A 19,576-nucleotide genomic window follows, 5' to 3' on the forward strand; every position below is an offset into this window, starting at 1 on the left:
TTAATGAAGGCTATAGGAAAGTATTATCATACTGGGAAAGGGGGCATAGTGATGACTGGGGAGGAAGCTTAAGATGTGCGAATACAAAACATGCATACAACTCTCCAACTCACAACTGGCATTGCATGGGACACTCTGGGCCAAAAACACAATCATTGTTATGTTTATTGTTAACAGGTCCTATGAATGCATGCATGCATGCATACACATACACACATATATATTCATTCTAGCTTGATAAATTTTACAGACATCACTCCTCTCCAGGTCTTTTTCTAAAAAAGAGGCACTGAACACATGGACCAACACGTCCCCATGCTAGCCGGTATTTTAATTCAAACTTCTGTTGAATTATTTCAAGTTGAGAGAATCTATTCATATTGTTTGAATGTATGTCTGTATATTTTATTTAAAATATTATTATAGACTCAATTTATTCTATGAGCTATTCTAAAACCACTCTGGAATTAATTTGTCAAGAATAACAAATATTTAATCTTAAATATAGGATAGCATCCAGAGTAAATCAACTTAATTAAAATATTTACATACTGACTTTCCTTTTCCATCTCTAGAGCAATTACTGATGAAATCAAACACAGAACAAAATATGCTGTCATAAACCTAAAAGAAAAATAGCAGATAAAATAGCATCAGCAATTAATATTATAACTAGCAAGATATAAAATGTCTCAAATGAATACATTTCTATTTGTCTACTACTTTGCTATAGACCAGCAAGTATTCCTGAATCCATTCAGAAAGCTTTGGGGTTTTGCTTCTTAAACACCATCACTTGACACCTTGTTGGAAATGAACAGGCTTTCAGAGAAAGTTTTCAATATAGCGAGATATATAATTCAAAGAAACCAAAAAAAATCCCACTAATCAAGTTTCAGTGCTTGGGCCACCCCAGAAAATGTCTGTACTGTACACTTCAACTAATGATATACAATACCATAACTTACTGCAAAATTAAGAGTAAAATCCTCTAATGTTGGGAAAGTAGAAGGAAAGAAAAGAAGAGGAAGACCAGCAGCAAGGTGGATATACTCAGTTACAGGTAGTCCTTGACTTAATGACCATTGTTCAGCGACTGTTCGAAGTTACGACGGTGCTGAACAAAAGGGCTTAAGACCTGTGCCCTAAGGTACAGCCACTGCAGCACCCCCATGGTCACATGATCAAAATTCAGACACTTGGCATGCATTTCTGACCACAGGTGCGCTGCAACTCCGCCGACCCACCTATCTCCCCCCCCCCACATCTATGGCCTTTTGACCCCCTGCTGCCCTGAGCTCTGTCACCCCAGCTGATATTCACCATCATCTTCTTGTTCCCATGCTGACGAGGCATGCCCGGCCTAACTGCTGGGCCATACAGGGCTGGCTTCACACTGGGAAGAAGGGAAAAAACTGAAAGCAGCCTTTTTTCCCCTTCTTCCCAGTGCAAAGCCAACCACATATGGCCTAGCAGCTAGGCCAGGCACACCCTGTCAGCAGCAGGAACAAGACGGCAGTGAAGGTCAGCTGGGGTGACGGAGGGCAGAGCAGCAGGGGGTCAAAAGGCCATAGATGTGGGGGGGGGAGATGCAGTTTTCCTGCTAACAGTATGGAAGTTACTTCAATTACTTTTTTTCAACTTTGCAACTATAACCTACAGCCCTGCTATTCTGTAGGGCTCCCATCCAAGTATTAAATAGGCCTGACCTTATTAATTCATTCCAAATATCAAAAGAAAATTAATGGAAGATTTTAGATACCATCTTTAAATCAAAATACTTGCCACAGGTGAACAATGGCTGTTTCAAATCTTTACAAACATAAATATTTAAAATTTTAAGATCATTAAATGATTTAAGAATCATTAAATGGCTTAAAGTGATATTCCCAACAAGTCTCCTTTAATTCTACTTAAAATCAAGAAAACCTCTGCTATTATTCTATAATTTGCAGATATTTTTTCTCAAAAAGCAAATGCCCTCCCACCAAACAATAAAAGAGATGGATTCATGAATCTTTGCAGCTCTCCAATTTGCCTTGTTCAAACCAGTAGCAGCTATTCATCCGAAATTTGGTAATAACAATTTGCTTAGGTCACTGAACAAGCCACCATAACGTTCAGTTTCTGAACCAAAAAGGCATCCACCTTGGTATACATATCAAACGTTGAAGTGACCGGGAGTGCACCAACCCTACTGACACATACTAGCTGGGCAGCAACCATGGGAGATAGGCAGTCCCTCAAGTAACCTTGCCCTGTACCAAGTAGGGCTTTATAGGTAATAACCAGCACCTTGAATCACAACTGGAAGCAGACTGAAAACCAGTGCAGGTCACAGAACACAGGTGTTATATGGGCATACTGAGGCATGCCTATCACTGCCCACACTGCTGCATTTTGTACCAGCTAAAGCTTCCAAGTAGTTTTCAAGTACATTCCCATGTAGAGCGCATTGCAGTAATCAACCCTTGGGGTGACTAGGGCTTGAGTGACCCTCCCAATCCAAGAAAGGGTGCAACTGATACACAACATATAGCTGAGCAAAGGCTCAGCTGCCACAGCTGCCATCTACTCTTCAAGCAGGAAGTGTGAGTCAAAGAGGACCCCCCCCCCCCGGATTGCACCCCACTTGAGTGGGAAAGTACTACCCCATCCAAGAGTATGGATGGAAGATCCAGGGGCCCCTAATATCCTCAGCCACTCAGTCTTGGTAGGATTGAGTTGAAATCAGTTCCTCCCCATCCAGGCCCACAGAGCCTCCAGGCACTGGGACAGAACCTCAACAGCATCACTTGGCTGGCCTGAGTCAACTGTGCATCATCAGCATATTGATGATACCGAACTCCAAACCAGTGGATGACCTCACCCAACAGCTTCAGGTAGAAGAGAGGAGAGAGTGTTGAACCTTAATGGCATCCCACAGTAACTGGCTAAGAAGGAAAGACAAGAACCACCATAAAACTGTTTCACCAATTACCAACCCCCACAGCCAGTTCAGAAGAATACCATGGTTGAAGGTATTCAAGGCTGCTGAGAGATCAAGGAGCATTAGGATGGATGCACCACCTCCATCCTGGCTCTGCCACAGGTCATCAACAGGTGTGACTGAATCCTGGTTTGAAACTTGACTGAAACAGGTCTAGATAATCCACTTCCTCCAGGCTTCTTTGCAACTGCAGACTGACCACCTTCTTAACAACCTTCCTCCAAAAGGGAAGGTTGGAGACAGGATGGTGTTATTGTTTATTCGTTTAGTCGCTTCCGACTCTTCGTGACTTCATGGACCAACCCACGCCAGAGCTTCCTGTTGGTCAACACCCCCAGCTCCCCCAGGGACGAGTCCGTCACCTCTAGAATATCATCTATCCATCTTGCCCTTGGTCAGCCCCTCTTCCTTTTGCCCTCCACTCTCCCTAGCATCAGCATCTTCTCCAGGGTGTCCTGTCTTCTCATGATGTGGCCAAAGTATTTCAGTTTTGCCTTTAATATCATTCCCTCAAGTGAGCAGTCTGGCTTGATTTCCTGGAGGATGGACTGGTTTGATCTTCTTGCAGTCCAAGGCACTCTCAGAATTTTCCTCCAACACCACAGTTCAAAAGCATCGATCTTCCTTCTCTCAGCCTTCCTTATGGTCCAACTCTCGCAGCCATATGTTACTAGGGGGAACACCATTGCTTTAACTATGCGGACCTTTGTTGTCAGTGGGATGTCTCTGCTCTTAACTATTTTATCGAGATTTGTCATTGCTCTTCTCCCAAGGATTAAGCATCTTCTGATTTCCTGACTGCAGTCAGCATCTGCAGTAATCTTCACACCTAGCAATACAAAGTCTTTCACTGCTTCTACATTTTCTCCCTCTATTTGCCAGTTATCAATCAAGCTGGTTGCCATAATCTTGGTTTTTTTGAGGTTGAGCTGCAAGCCAGCTTTTGCACTTTCTTCTTTCACCTTCATCATAAGGCTCCTCAGTTCCTCTTCACTTTCAGCCATCAAAGTGGTATCATCTGCATATCTGAGATTGTTAATGTTTCTTCCAGCAATTTTAACCCCAGCCTTGGATTCCTCAAGCCCAGCTTGTCGCATGATGCGTTCTGCGTACAAGTTGAATAGGTAGGGTGAGAGTATACTCCTTTCCCAATCTTACACCAGTCCGTTGTTCCGTGGTCTGTTCTTACTGTTCCTACTTGGTCGTTATGCAGATTCTTCAGGAGGCAGACAAGATGACTTGGTATCCCCATACCACTAAGAACTTGCCACAGTTTTTTATGGTCCACACAGTCAAAGGCTTTAGAATAGTCAATAAAACAGAAATAGATGTTTTTCTGAAACTCCCTGGCTTTTTCCATTATCCAGCGGATATTGGCAATTTGGTCCCTAGTTCCTCTGCCTTTTCTAAACCCAGCTTCTACATCTGGCAATTCTCGCTCCATGAATTGCTGAAGCCTACCTTGCAGGATCTTGAGCATTACCTTACTGGCATGTGAAATGAGTGCCACGGTTCGATAGTTTGAACATTCTTTAGTGTTTCCCTTTTTTGGTATGCGGATATAAGTTGATTTTTTCCAGTCTGATGGCCATTCTTGTGTTTTCCAAATTTGCTGGCATATAGCATGCATTACCTTGACAGCATCATCTCGCAAGATTTTGAACAGTTCAGCTGGGATGCCGTCATCTCCTGCTGCCTTGTTATTAGCAATGCTTCTTAAGGCCCATTCAACCTCACTCTTCAGGATGTCTGGCTCTAGCTCACTGACCACACCGTCAGAGCTATCCCCGATATTGTTATCCTTCCTATACAGGTCTTCTGTATATTCTTGCCACCTTTTCTTGATCTCTTCTTCTTCTCTTAGGTCCTTGCCATCTTTGTTTTTGATCATACCCATTTTTGCCTGTAATTTACCTCCGAAGTTTCTAATTTTCTGGAAGAGGTCTCTTGTCCTTCCTATTCTATGATGGTAGTTGTCTAAAATCATTGGGTCCAAGGCTAGCCTCTTGAGGAGGAGTCACACCATAGTAAAGAGCAGTTTAAATTCTAGACTGGCTTCGGAAAGAAGGGTTTATATATCTAAATGAATTGCTGGGAATTGTGTGTCTAGGTTTGTAATTTTTTTCTTTCATCTGTTGCACTATGAGAATGTAAAGCTATGCCAACTTATGTTGAATCTAATACAAGTACTCCCCTTCTTACATCCATTCATTCAGCAACTGTTCAAACTTGTGATGGTGCTGAATGAGTGGGACTTACAACTGTTCCTCTGCGTTCTGGCTGTTGCAGCATCCCTGTGGTCACGTGATTGCTGGCTTGTGATTACAACGCTGCAGTGAGCTGCGGCCACATGATCATGATTTCCGACGTTCCCTGCTGGCTTCCCACAAGCAAAGTCAATGGGGAAGCCAGCAGGAAGTCAGAAGTCACGGTCATGTGATGTCTTCTCTTGACAACCCGCGCAGTCCTTGCTTAACAGCAGCAATTGGGAGTGCTGGAATTGCCATTGCTGAGCAGCATAGTCACGTGTCATCACATTTTATGACTGTATTGCTTAGTGAAAACAATTCCAGTCCCAACTGCCATCGTTAACTGAGGACTACCTGCATTTGTTGAAGCCTGCTAGGGCTTGTTGGGATTATGACAATTACCATTAACCAACTACAACAAAGAAATAGCCAAATAAAACATAGAATAGTATGTATAATTTTAAAAGGGAAAGAAAAAAGGGTGGGAGGGGGAGGAAAGAAAAAAAGAGGGAAGGATTATAGAATATATTAAGTTATAAGAACCTAGGTAAGGCTCAGCATCACTTCATTTGGAGTTGTTGTTTACGCTTGATCATAGGCTTGGTCCTCTTGACACAGAACCGGGCTACATTGCCTGCAAACTCTGCCTCCTGGTCCACTAGCAAGCGACTAAGGTAAGCAGACCCCTGACCTGCCCGGGGATTGTATTATACACTACCTTAGTGAACAAATTCAAACCCACCTTAAAAATTAGCTTTTTCTTTCACCATATCAGTTCATCTTCAGAAGAAAACTTACTTTTGTGTTAATTCCAAGTTTACACGTAAAAGGAACAAGTTCCCTAGATAAATAGACTTAGGCAAACAAGTACTGCTCTAAGACTTAAGAAATCAATAATCCTTACTTTCATCATTCATGTGGGAAAAGAGCCCCTGAGTGAAGGACAAACACTAACAGCTTGAGCTGACAGCAGAGTATTTTTAAATTGGCTATTCTTTTTAGATTATTAGCAGAATTATAAGCTAGTCCTGTTAAGAGTAGAATGAATTCATATACAAAGAAATTAAAGGGAAATTTTTTAGAACTCCTAATACTGAAACAAATTAGGCTAACTTCTTAAATAGTTCTAATAAACTTATGCTGTCTATTCATCTCAAAAGACGTATGGAAACTCATCATCCTATAAAAATGTGGCTGAACTGTAAATCTTATTTTATCTTTTAATTTATTACTCAGGCTTTTATGCTGCTCCAGTCAGTTGGTTCTGAGGGGCTTACAAGACTTAAATTCAGTACTATGGTTAAAAACATTAACCAAAAAATCCAGCAACACTGGTTACTGTTCTCAAAGGAGCAGAGATAGTGAGAGGGTGGGATTATTATCTCTGCTCCTTTGAGAACAGTAACCAGTTTTCTATTCCAAATCCATTGCCCCTCCTAATGAGCCAGGTCTTCACAGCTTTCCAGAATACTAACAGAGATGGGCCATCCTTATTCTGGGAAAAGCTATTCCGGATGAATAGGTTAATTACTGAGAAAGCTCACTTTCAGATTCCTCATACTAGCATTCCCTTGCCCAGGCACCCTCAGCAAGCTCTTCCTCTTCAATGTAACTGAACAGGCAGATTCCACATGGATTAATCAATCTTAAAGTATCCCTGGTCCTAAGCCATGAAAGATGAAAACGAAACCAGCGCTGTGAACTGCATTCAAAAGCCAAATGCTAATTAGTGCAGCTTCTGTAGTGGAGGTGTTGAGACAGCAAAAAAGAAACCAAGTTCCTTACTGTCTGGATTGTTGCATGTTGGACCAACTAAAGTATCTGTTACCTTTGGTTGAAGGTACTGGAACTTATATTTCAGCAAGAGCTGAACGGCTCGTATGTTGTTCAACTTGGCCTGCAAGAATGCTATCCAACTTAATGAAATAAAATACAGGTCACTCCCAGAGCTTTTAAAGTATCACAAATAGACAGCTGAATTCTACCCATACTTTTTCAGTAGTTTCAATATATTCCACAGGGTTTATTGAGAACCACTTTGGTATAGTGGTTAAGGCATCAGGCTAGAAATAGGAGACCATGAGTTCTAGTCCCGCCTTAGACATGAAGCCAGCCGGGTGACCTTGGGCCAGTTACTCTCTCTCAGCCCTAGGAAGGAGGCAATGGCAAACCACTTCTGAAATCCTGCCAAGAAAACTGCAGGGACTTGTCTGGGCAGTCTACAAGAATCGGACATGACTAAAAAATTAAAAAGATTTAAAAAAAAAACTTTTTCCAGCTTTTATGAATACTTAGAATTTCTTAACCGAAGTTAACATTATCACCATAAATTATATTAATATTGCCCTTAGCACTTCCAAGTACATACTCCATGTAATTTTCAAAAGGCATATTTGATTTAACATTTGTGAAGACCTACAAGCTCTTGTTACAAATGTAATAGTGAAGAACCAAAGGCTGTAAAATTGGGCTCAAATAAACAAAATAAGCATCTTCTCCCAGGTCCAGGTTAATACGTAACAACAGTTGCTGATTCATTCCTTTCCTTTATTTCAAGACTTAAGTTGGCATTTAAGTTGGCAACCCATTTCTCATTATGTATTTCCCATCTCTCATTATCTGTTTTCCATAATGAATGGTCTAAAGAATGGGGGGCTGGAGTATGTTGGAACATTTAGAGGTTTGAGGCGAGGGTTAAGTCACTGGGTGAGGTGATAAGGGTCCAAATTAAGACTGTGTTGGGCAAACAAAAGTATAGTGGGGACACCAGGTCGGCTGTTGCAGGAGAAGAGGGACCTGCATATTGGTAGAGGTCCTTTATTCTAAGACAGATGCCTGTTAATGCACAGAACTGGAATATATTGTTGACACCTGGCTATATAGTTGCAAATATGTAGTCCCCTGGGAAATCTGCCAAGTGGGGTTGGAGATTTTTCAGCAACTGCAATGTCGAGATTAGGAAGCAGTTGCTGTGATTGCTCATAAACTTCTTGTAGTGCAAGGGGCACTGCCCCAGAGGTGGCTGGATGAAGTTTCTGCATGTGGAGGTAGGCCATACTAACAGGTTAGGGCTGCTGCTAATGTACCAACTGCCCAGCAGCCTAGTAACAACCCTCTATGAACTCCCAGGTCTTGTTTCAGGCCTAGTGTTGGAGTTCCCAAGTCTTTCAATCTTGGATGACTATACCCACCATGCACTGGGAAGAGATCTGGTGAAGCTTGAGCCCATGGCCTCCATGGTGATAATAGGTTTGCCATAAGTAATTGCAGCCCCAGCACATGAGGATGGGCATACACTTGTTCTGGCCCTTACTTTGAAGCAGATGAGACATGATCTGAACATGGAGAACATTAACATCTTCCTCTGACATGGTCAGATCACTTTCTCAACAGACTACAGATCGTAGAAGCTCTGGACTTCTGCAAGAGAAGTGAACTGACTAGTTTAGTACTGTTTCTTATCTAGTTGGTCTATGGAACACAGAAATAACCAGAAGATTGGATGAGACTGCTCCAGCCAGTCTCCTGCCCAGTTGCCAATCCCATGTGGCCCCTTAGATTACCAAAGAGCTAAGGGAAATGAAGTGACTGAAGAGTCATTTAGAGCAATGGTGGGGGGGGAAAAACGTGGAAGCAACAAAGGCTGGCATAAGCTCACATTCAGACTTAGTGAAGTTCTCCCTTGACCTGTCTGTGCTTCACAACTTTTGGCCAGTCTCCATCCTTTCCTTTATGGGGTATGTGGCAAATCAACTACAACTTTCAGTGTGAAGTCAGGCATAGGATGGGGCTGAAACAGTATTGGTCTCTCTGGTGAACGATCATCATTAGGAGCTGGATTGGGAGACTGCACCGCTCCTAGTCCAATAAGACATGATACCCTTCAGTCCTGACTGCAAGGGAAGGAACCAACATTTAATGGTGGTTCTCTTTTTATCTGAGTGGGAGGTTCTAAGCCAAGCCAGAGGTGCTAAAGAAGACCTGAATCCGTGTCTGGAGGCTGAGAGGGTCTAGAGGGGTGAAACGAACTCAAATTAAATGCTACCAAATGAAACTACTGCTTGTCAATGAACAGCAGGACAATTCAGTAATTATTCTTGATGAGGACATGCTCCCCATAAAGAAAATGGTTTATGACTTGGAGATCGTCCTGGAGTCTTGGCTCCTACTAAAAGTAGTAGGTGTGAGCTGTCACTGGGAAAGCTTCACCCAGCTTTGTCTGGTGTACCAGTTATAGATCTACTTAAGACCAGCATGTCTTAGCAATGGTAACTTATATGTTGCTCATCACTTGGCCAGCTTACTGTAATGTATCCTATGTTGGGCTGCCTTTGGAGATAATGTGGAGGCTGGATTCCTGGTTGGCACCCTACCAGCATAGTATAACACCAATTCTTAAGTCTGAAAAGGGTAACCTTTGGCAAGTACTTGCCCCAAATATAACTGAGATTTCAGCTGCATTATCAAGCATGAGTCTTTGATACATAATACACAAATTTTAATGAAAATAATGGATTCAGGACAAGAAATTAAGACTTCTAATACCCTAATCTCTCAGCTCCCCAAGATTTCTAAACATAAATGCCAAAAACATGTGCACCAATCCTTATCCTCTGATAGTTTTGTGAACTGTATATGTCTCTCATTCACCATTTACAGATAGTCATGGATATAATACTTTCACTTAAGGAAAAAAGTCCACTGCTGACAATCAAGCTGGTGAAAGGAGCATTAGGCAAACATACCTGTGTATAAACAAATGCAAATACACAGAAGAAGAATTACCGTCACGACAGCAAACAGTTTAACAAGTCTTTATATGACTTTTTAGCTGAATATGCTCCATGTGCCTTGAGAATGTCTTTTAAAATTCTGTTTGCATAATTGCTTTTTAGGTAGTTCCCCCCCCATGTGGAGATTAGAAAATAGATTGTCTTATTTGAGGTCTTAACCTGGCAAAGTTGCCAATCTCCAAATACTGGCAACTATGCTATGTACCCTTCAGCAAAGGATCGTTACCTTGCTGTGGTGCTGGAGCTTGAGCACCTATATGATGCCATGAGCTAAACTGTGAAGGGCCACCCAAGACGTGAAGGTCATGACAGAGAGGTCAGACTAAATGTGATCCCTGGGGAAGGTAATGGCAACCCACCCCAGTATTCTTGCCATGAAAACTAAATGGATCAGTACAAGCAGAGATATGTTGGTATACCATCGGAAGATGAGACCCCCAGGTCGGAAGATGGTCAAAATGCTATTGAGGAGGAATAGAGGATGAGTTCAACTAGCCCCAGACGTGATGACGCAGCTAGCTCAAAGCCGAAAGGACGGTGAGCGGCCGACGGTGCTGGTGGTGAACGGCAAATCCGATGTTCTAAGGATCAACACACCATTGGAACCTGGAATGTAAGATCTATGAGCCAGGGCAAATTGGATGTGGTTATTGGTGAGATGTCAAGATTAAAGATAGACATTTTGGGCGTCAGTAAGCTGAAATGGACTGGAATGGGCCACTTCGCATCAAATAACCACCAGATCTACTACTGTGGACAAGAGGACCACAGAAGAAATGGAGTAGCCTCCATAATTAATAGTCAAGTGGCTAAAGCAGTGCTTGGATACAACCCAAAAAACGATAGAATGATCTCAATTCTAATTCAGGGCAAGTCATCTAACATCAAAGTGATCCAAATATATGCCCCAACCACAGATGCTGAAGAAGCTGAAGTAGAGCAGTTCTATGAGGATCTGCAGCACCTACTGGACAACACGCCTAAAAGAGATGTTATTTTCATCACGGGGGACTGGAATGCTAAGGTGGGCAGTCAAATGACACCTGGAATTACAGGTAAGCATGGCCTGGGAGAACAAAACGAAGCAGGACATAGGCTGATAGAATTTTGCCAAGACAACTCACTCTGCATAACAAACACTCTCTTCCAACAACCTAAGAGACGGCTTTATACATAGACTTCCCCAGATGGACAACACCGAAATCAGATTGACTACATCCTTTGCAGCCAAAGGTGGCGGACATCTATACAGTCGGTAAAAACAAGACCTGGAGCTGACTGTAGTTCCGATCACGAACTTCTTCTTGCACAATTTAGGACCAGACTAAGGAAATTAGGGAAGACCCACAGATCAGCTAGATATGAGCTCACTAATATTCCTAAGGAATCTGCAGTGGAGGTGAAGAATCGATTTAAGGGACTGGACTTAGTAGATAGGGTCCCAGAAGAACTATGGACAGAAGTTCGCAACATTGTTCAGGAGGCGGCAACAAAATACATCCCAAAGAAAGAGAAAACCAAGAAGGCAAAGTAGCTGTCTGCTGAGACACTAGAAGTAGCCCAAGAAAGAAGGAAAGCAAAAGGCAACAGTGATAGGGGGAGATATGCCCAATTAAATGCAAAATTCCAGAGGTTAGCCAAAAGAGATAAGGAATTATTTTTAAACAAGCAATGCGCGGAAGTGGAAGAAGACAATAGAATAGGAAGGACAAGAGACCTCTTCCAGAAAATTAGAAACATCGGAGGTAAATTACAGGCAAAAATGGGTATGATCAAAAACAAAGATGGCAAGGACCTAACAGAAGAAGAAGAGATCAAGAAAAGGTGGCAAGAATATATGGAAGACCTGTATAGGAAGGATAACAATATCGGGGATAGCTTTGACGGTGTGGTCAGTGAGCTAGAGCCAGACATCCTGAAGAGTGAGGTTGAATGGGCCTTAAGAAGCATTGCTAATAACAAGGCAGCAGGAGACGACGGCATCCCAGCTGAACTGTTCAAAATCTTGCAAGATGATGCTGTTATCAAGGTAATGCATGCTATATGCCAGCAAATTTGGAAAACACAGGAATGGCCATCAGATTGGAAAAAATCAACTTATATCCGCATACCAAAAAAGGGAAACACTAAAGAATGTTCAAACTATCGAACAGTGGCACTCATTTCACATGCCAGTAAGGTAATGCTCAAGATCCTGCAAGGTAGACTTCAGCAATTCATGGAAGAAAACCATGAACACACAAAATAACCCAAACACATTCCAATCCAGCTGAATACAGATAACATCCCAGGAGACAGAATCCTCCTCCCCTCCCAACCTAAACACGCATCAGCAAAATGACATGCGAAACATTACAATGTACTTTTAACATTGAAACGATGAACATGACAGAAACACTAAAGAATGTTCAAACTATCGAACAGTGGCACTCATTTCACATGCCAGTAAGGTAATGCTCAAGATCCTGCAAGGTAGACTTCAGCAATTCATGGAGCGAGAATTGCCAGATGGACAAGCTGGGTTTAGAAAAGGCAGAGGAACTAGGGACCAAATTGCCAATATCCGCTAGATAATGGAAAAAGCCAGGGAGTTTCAGAAAAACATCTATTTCTGTTTTATTGACTATTCTAAAGCCTTTGACTGTGTGGACCATAAAAAACTGTGGCAAGTTCTTAGTGGTATGGGGATACCAAGTCATCTTGTCTGCCTCCTGAAGAATCTGTATAACGACCAAGTAGCAACAGTAAGAACAGACCACGGAACAACGGACTGGTTTAAGATTGGGAAAGGAGTACGGCAAGGCTGTATACTCTCACCCTACCTATTCAACTTGTACACAGAACACATCATGCGACATGCTGGGCTTGAGGAATCCAAGGCTGGGGTTAAAATCGCTGGAGGAAACATTAACAATCTCAGATATGCAGATGATACCACTTTGATGGCTGAAAGCGAAGAGGAACTGAGGAGCCTTATGATGAAGGTGAAAGAAGAAAGTGCAAAAGCTGGCTTGCAGCTAAACCTCAAAAAAACCAAGATTATGGCAACCAGCTTGATTGATAACTGGCAAATAGAGGGAGAAAATGTAGAAGCAGTGAAAGACTTTGTATTGCTAGGTGCAAAGATTACTGCAGATGCTGACTGCAGTCAGGAAATCAGAAGACACTTAATCCTTGGAAGAAGAGCAATGACAAATCTCGATAAAATAGTTAAGAGCAGAGACATCACACTGACAGCAAAGGTCCGCATAGTTAAAGCAATGGTGTTCCCCCTAGTAACATATGGCTGCGAGAGCTGGACCATAAGGAAGGCTGAGAGAAGGAAGATCGATGCTTTTCAACTGTGGTGTTGGAGGAAAATTCTGAGAGTGCCTTGGACTGCAAGAAGATCAAACCAGTCCATCCTCCAGGAAATAAAGCCAGACTGCTCACTTGAGGGAATGATATTAAAGGCAAAACTGAAATACTTTGGCCACATCATGAGAAGACAGGACACCCTGGAGCAGATGCTGATGCTAGGGAGAGTGGAAGGCAAAAGGAAGAGGGGTCGACCAAGGGCAAGATGGATGGATGATATTCTAGAGGTGATGGACTCGTCCCTGGGGGAGTTGGGGGTGTTGACGACCGACAGGAAGCTCTGGCGTGGGCTGGTCCATGAAGTCACGAAGAGTCGGAAGAGACTGAATGAATAAACAACAAATGCTATGTACCACAGGAAAAGCATGTATATGTATCTGTATCTAAGGCATTTGGCTTGGCTGGAAAACAGGAATATGTCCTGTAGTAAGCGGTACCAAGCGAGTTTTATTCTGTCTTAAGTCCTCTGAACACACAGATGTAAACAAGTCAGTTACCCTACTTCAAGATTGAGAAAATCGCAGTGATTAGAAATGCCTGACCTCATTTAGGAATTCCTCCTACTCTTTTCCCTTAAAGGTGTCTCATCCCCAAGTGTATGTTTTGAGAGATACTACTGATAAAGAAAACTCACTTTTGAGTATTTTCACAATATTTTAGAATTGTATTCCTTCAAAGCTTGCCTTAGTGTTTGACCTGAACCATACATTTCCTTGGTTTAGCTAAAGGTGAGATTTAAACAACTAAAAAAAAAAAAGATAAAAGTACTAGTAATTTGGGCAGAAGTCTTGGGATGCAATCCTATAAATGTATAACTGCATTAAGCACACTTAGGCTGATTTCTGAATAAATGCATTATAGGATTACAAAGCGAATGGGCAGTAGAAAACCACAAAATCATTCAGTTAATGTGCCATCAAAGACATAAGAAATTGATATTATTTGAAAATGGAAGGACTGCGAATATAAAGTTAATAAAATTAAAACAGCGAATAAGTATGGGTAATGAACGATGGCTTCAAGGAAAAGTTGTGAGTCAAATATTTAGTTTTCTAGATCAGCCTTTCTCAACCTTTTGACCCTGGAGGAACCCTTGAAATATTTTTCAGGCCTCGGGGAACCCCTGCACATTCAGGCTCAAATCAAGGCCAGAAGTTATAAAATTACTATATTCTTTTTATGTGTAGGCCTGTATATATATGCACTAACAGTGTTCTTAAACTAAAAATAAAGACTGAAACTTACCTCTTTAATGTGAAGTTGCCCAAATTAGAAATATTTTTTTAAATAAATCATGATCTACCAGGGAATCCCTAGTGACCTATCGTGGAACTCTGGTTGAGAAAACCTGGTCTAGATACTAAAACTATTTATTTTTAAGCTCATCAAGAACTTGTTATACAGTGGGACTAATGGCGGCTTGAGCTAGTTTTTTCCACTGTCTGCGGATTGACCTGTCAGAGCAGCTTTTTTTCCTGGGATCAGGCAGGCTTCCTTGGAGCCCAGAAGCGTTCTCCGGATTAAGGAGAACCCCAGGAATCACCTGATGTGTTCTCTGGATGGCTTGTCACAGCCAGAAGACCACAAAACGGCATTTCACAATCGACTGGTAAACAATCAGCTGGGAGGTGGGGCCATCATCTTCTTCCCAAGCTGCTCTGAAGCCAAAACGGACCTTAAAGCTCCCCACCCCATTTCTATAGCACTAAGGATTTTTTGTTTGAATTTTACCAAAGATAGGCTTTCTACAACAAAGAAATGTGGAATCTCTTGGTGATTCTCATTATTTTGGAAAATTATTAACTTGGTAATTTGGCTTCATATATATAATTTCTTAAATTGAGATTTAAAGAATTTTGGTTTTTAATTTTTTTTATTAAAGCGATTTTTGAGGAATATAAAACTTTCTCTTCTTCACTGAATCTGCGGATTGGAGTTCTGATCTATTTGCTTTCACTTTCCTGTAGGAATGCTGTTTGCTATTACTTCTTATTTTCCTGATTGGCCACACTGAAGATAAAAGGCTGGGGAGAGTGTTCAGTTACAGAGTTAATGACTTTACCTTCCTGAGGCACTAGAGGGCATCATAATCTATCTTACTGTAAAGAAATCTGGAGGAAATTTTTGATATTTAAGGATCTCTACAATGCTGTTATTCAAGTCTTGGAGCATTTCTCAGAATTTGTGGAGTCCAAATTGTCACAAGAATCGAGAGAAACTGGTAAGGCTGAAAACTACCTGAGGGGTAAAATGGTTTCTCCAAAAGATGAGAATTGGTGACTTACATTTAAATAGTCAAAGGAAAACTGAGTTGTTGCTAGTTGAAGATAGGAAGGCTCTGTTGCCCCACACCATGATCAAGAAAGAGAATTAAACTCTAGAGGCTGGAAGATTTTGGACACATATTTGGGCTTTTTAAAGCAGGTTGTAGAATTTAAAATTGACAAGAAGAAAGCTCTGTACATATTACTGAGATATGTAAATGCCTTGGTTTACTTTGAAGTGGGATAATTGTATAAATGTGTTTATCAGGACGGTTTCTTAAAGGTTTGGATAAATGGTTATGCTATTTTGAAAATTCCTACATTTTTGGTAAATACTTAGGTTATTGCTTAAATGTGGTTATCAGGGTGGCTTTTTAAGGGTTTAGATAAATGTTTATGCTGTTTGGATAATTTTTTCTATTTTTGGTTGATGTTAGTTTAGGTGGCAGATAGGAGCAAATGATAGTGAAGAAGGATAGTGTTTGTTACTATATTAGGTTCCAAATTAAGTTTGAAGGGTTTTATATGTTTTTCTTTAATTGGGAGGGTAATCTTGTTTTAGAAGGGAATGTAATAATGAGAATTTAAATGCTTCATAGAAATAATGTTTACTATAATATGAACTGGAGTAAGGGATTGACACTGATTTATGTATATCTTTGTTAGAGAAAGTCAGAAGTCACTTTGTAGTAGTTTGCTTTGTGTTTTTTCACACCTCTTTAGTTCTGTTTCTTTTTCTTTGTAGGCTACTTTGTTTCAATTTTTTTAGTTTTTAATGTGTATTTTGAAAACGCTTTAATAAAGTTTTCTAAACATAAAAAAGAACTTGTTATACAGTTAAAAACCACCAAAACAGCACAGCTGTGTTTATGAAAGAAAGCCAAATCAATGATTCTCCCAAAAATATCAGAAGTTCAATAAACAGAAAGCATACTCAGAACATTATTAAGTATGGCTACTACAGCATGACCTGATGTTTTATAAACATTTCACAAATTGGTGAAGGTCCCCTTACAGTTCCCCATGGCCAGCAAAAAAGCATTTTAATCATTAATTCCAGCTCCAAAAAAGCATAATTGCTCATCAGTGCTAATAATAATCTGATGCAGGAACATAAAAGTATAGCTGCAATGCAACCAAACTTTATATATACACCAAATCCACAAGCACTTGGTAGTTTTCTCTGAGGTTTCCAAGGCTGACTGTCAAAACACATATGTAGTTTAAAAGTTGGCATGTCTCTTCAACTTTCTGTGCTAATACACGGAAAATCTCAGTCAGGACGCACAATTATCCCTTGTTTTTTATTTGTTTTTTGTTTAGATTGGAGTCTCTGTGTCTTGCTGATGCTGCAGTGAGTGCCAAATTCAGAAAACTTAGTGTGTTTCAGATAGCCTAGATGGAAATGAAGAAAATAATCAACACAACAACATGGAATGCAAATATGAAGGGTATTACTGGTGAAGGAAAACCTGTGGTAAGCCTATTAATACTGTTGCTATTTAAAAGATAACTATATATACAGTTATAAGTAGTACTAGTTGGTTTCCCCTTCTCTAATAATTAGTCAAGTTTCATTAACTAAAAGACTGGGACAAATTTTCTGAGTAATATTTAGCCTCTCTTGAAGAGACATGTTTAAAAATTGTCTGTATTTATGTAACTCACAAGTAAATTACTCGGTTTATTATCATGATGTATCAGTTCAGAAGCTGGTGGTGGAAGTACCTAAACGAACAAGGACCACAGTTTATTTAGCATCTTTTCAAATTGTGATCCTAGTTTGTTGCTTTTCTAAACCAAGAGCAAACCTGAGGTTGTGGCTTCTGATACTATTACATTATAAGAAAAACAGTCTAAGAAACCTGATACAAAAGAGCACTAAACAAGCCAGAGAAGATTCCACATTGTGTTTAGCAGTTTCAACTAACAATTCTGATTTATGATGTGCAAACCAGACCAAAGTATTCAATACCTGCATTGTAATTCACATATGAAATTACATGCATAACTTTTTACTATTGTTCAAACCATAGAACATAGTTTAATGATAATTCATATTGCTATGACAACCATATTGTTAGCCTTTCCAAGATTCATGGGCAACTTCTAAAGGGAGCTATTAAAAGTTTTGCCAAGTATTTATATTCAGTTTTGTTCATACAAAGTTTTTTTTTTAATGGGCAAAACTAGAAATCTGCATCCACATCACAGTGAGAGAGTGTGTGTGTATGCACTTTATATAGTCCAAAGGAATTGTCTTTAAATAGGAGTGTCCTTTAATCAAGAAAGGAAGGAAGGCTTTCTCTACACCAGTGTCATCATTCCTGCACTTACTCTATTCAGCTGAGAAACTCAAAACTGACCCAACCATTAACTCTGAGTTTTGGAAAAAAGCAGAAAATGAATAGCAGTAGCAAAGAGTTCAAACTATTCCCTCTCAGGAAAGTTCTGTCTGTTTCTATGAATGATAGTGAAGAAGGCAGCTACAGGAAGATGTCACACCTGGGGAATTAAGACGAAGTTGACATATTGCAATACCTGAGAATAACCACATGCCAAGAATAAGGAAAGGAGGAAGAAAACAGGGATAAATCGATTCGTTAAGTGCCACACAAACAGAAGGACGGGAAGATCAGAAGACAATAGTGGCTTTTTTTCTCCTACGCCCTTCCTCCCCTCGTTGAGGGAGGCTAGCTGGGCCTTCAAGCCCCACTTCCCCACCGCTCTTCTGCATGCAGCTCCCACAGGCGCAGGTCTGGGAAAGAGCCCCCTTGACAGAAGAGCAGCCCGCGGAGAGGCTAAGGAAGACCCGACCCTGCCTCGCCCCCTGCGCCACCAGGCCAGGCCGGACTATGGCCGTCATTCCCCCGAACCACGCACTCTCCACGTCCGAGGAAAGGCCAAGCCCAGCAGCCGCCCCACGCCCAACTCCGGCAGGCCTGCAGCACACTTCCCCTCCTTATCCCACGTACTTACCCCCAGAACCCGCAGGGGCAGCGGGGCGGCAAGCTGGGGGCTTTGCTGCGCTCGCTGCCGGCGTCTCCCATGGCGGCGGCGGCGGCGGCGGCACCAGTGCTCAGGGTCAGGGCAGGGGAAGGGGCAGCTCAAGGCAGAGGATCCAGGCCGGGGCTCGATGCCGGGATTCCAGGCCGGTCAGCTGGAGTCGGACGCTACCACTACTGAGACGGCTGGGTGGGTGGGTGAAGAAGAGGCGGCGGCGGCGGCGGCAGCAACGCGGCGGCGGAAAGAGAGGCAGCCGCGCCCTTTGGTGCTTGAGGTGACACTGAGCTGCAGGAGGAGGCTACCGGAGGGTTGTGACGGGCCCACAACATGCCATCCCCACGATTAGCGCGCGCCCCCTGACCCAACAATGCCCTCAACTCCTCCCCCTCAGGCGAGTAGGGTGGTCTTGTCCGCCCGCAGGCTTGACTGAGAGAGGAGCGTACCAACGTTCAGGAATAAAGGGGAGGGATCGGAGACTGTACAGAAGGCTGGAGCGGAAGCAGACCTTTCCTTTGGAGAAGCGGTATTGCTAGGGGTTTAAAACGGACAGCTTTCGGCCGCAAATAAGCACAAGAACTGTAGTTAGGAAACGATCGGATACCCCCCACGCCATTATCTATCGATGGTGTGGCCTGAAGCGATTGGGTCAAGGGTGAGGCGGAGAAGACTCTGCGCATGCGTGAGAAGAATAGAAACCCGGAAGTAAGGGTGCAGTAAAGAGTCTCTCTTGAGAGGTTCCCCTCCCCCTCCTACGTGGAATTCCCTGACTAAGCGGCAGCAACCCCGGGAGTTCCTGTTGAGGTTGCCTTACCGGCGGCTCGCTCTTCTCAGTCGTCGTCATCTCCTCCCCGCTTTTCTCCTTTACTACGAGTTTCAGTTCTCACTGACTGTAAAAAAATACGCTGTGGTTGGAGAAGT

At 42.0% G+C, this 19,576-nt stretch overlaps 1 protein-coding gene across 1 annotated transcript in view; it reads right to left on the reverse strand.

The window, feature by feature from the left end:
- The window catches only part of ZFAND3 (zinc finger AN1-type containing 3), a 147,882-nt gene extending 128,815 nt beyond the window's left edge, over positions 1-19,067 (reverse strand). Inside the window, exon 1 of the mRNA XM_063304872.1 lies at positions 18,632-19,067. Coding sequence (XP_063160942.1) covers positions 18,632-18,702 — 71 coding nt within the window. The 5' untranslated portion in view covers positions 18,703-19,067. The remainder of the gene's footprint in view (positions 1-18,631) is intronic.
- Positions 19,068-19,576: the final 509 nt, after the last annotated feature.

Source organism: Candoia aspera, chromosome 1, assembly GCF_035149785.1.
Source record: "Candoia aspera isolate rCanAsp1 chromosome 1, rCanAsp1.hap2, whole genome shotgun sequence".
In the NCBI taxonomy this organism is placed as follows: domain Eukaryota; kingdom Metazoa; phylum Chordata; class Lepidosauria; order Squamata; family Boidae; genus Candoia; species Candoia aspera.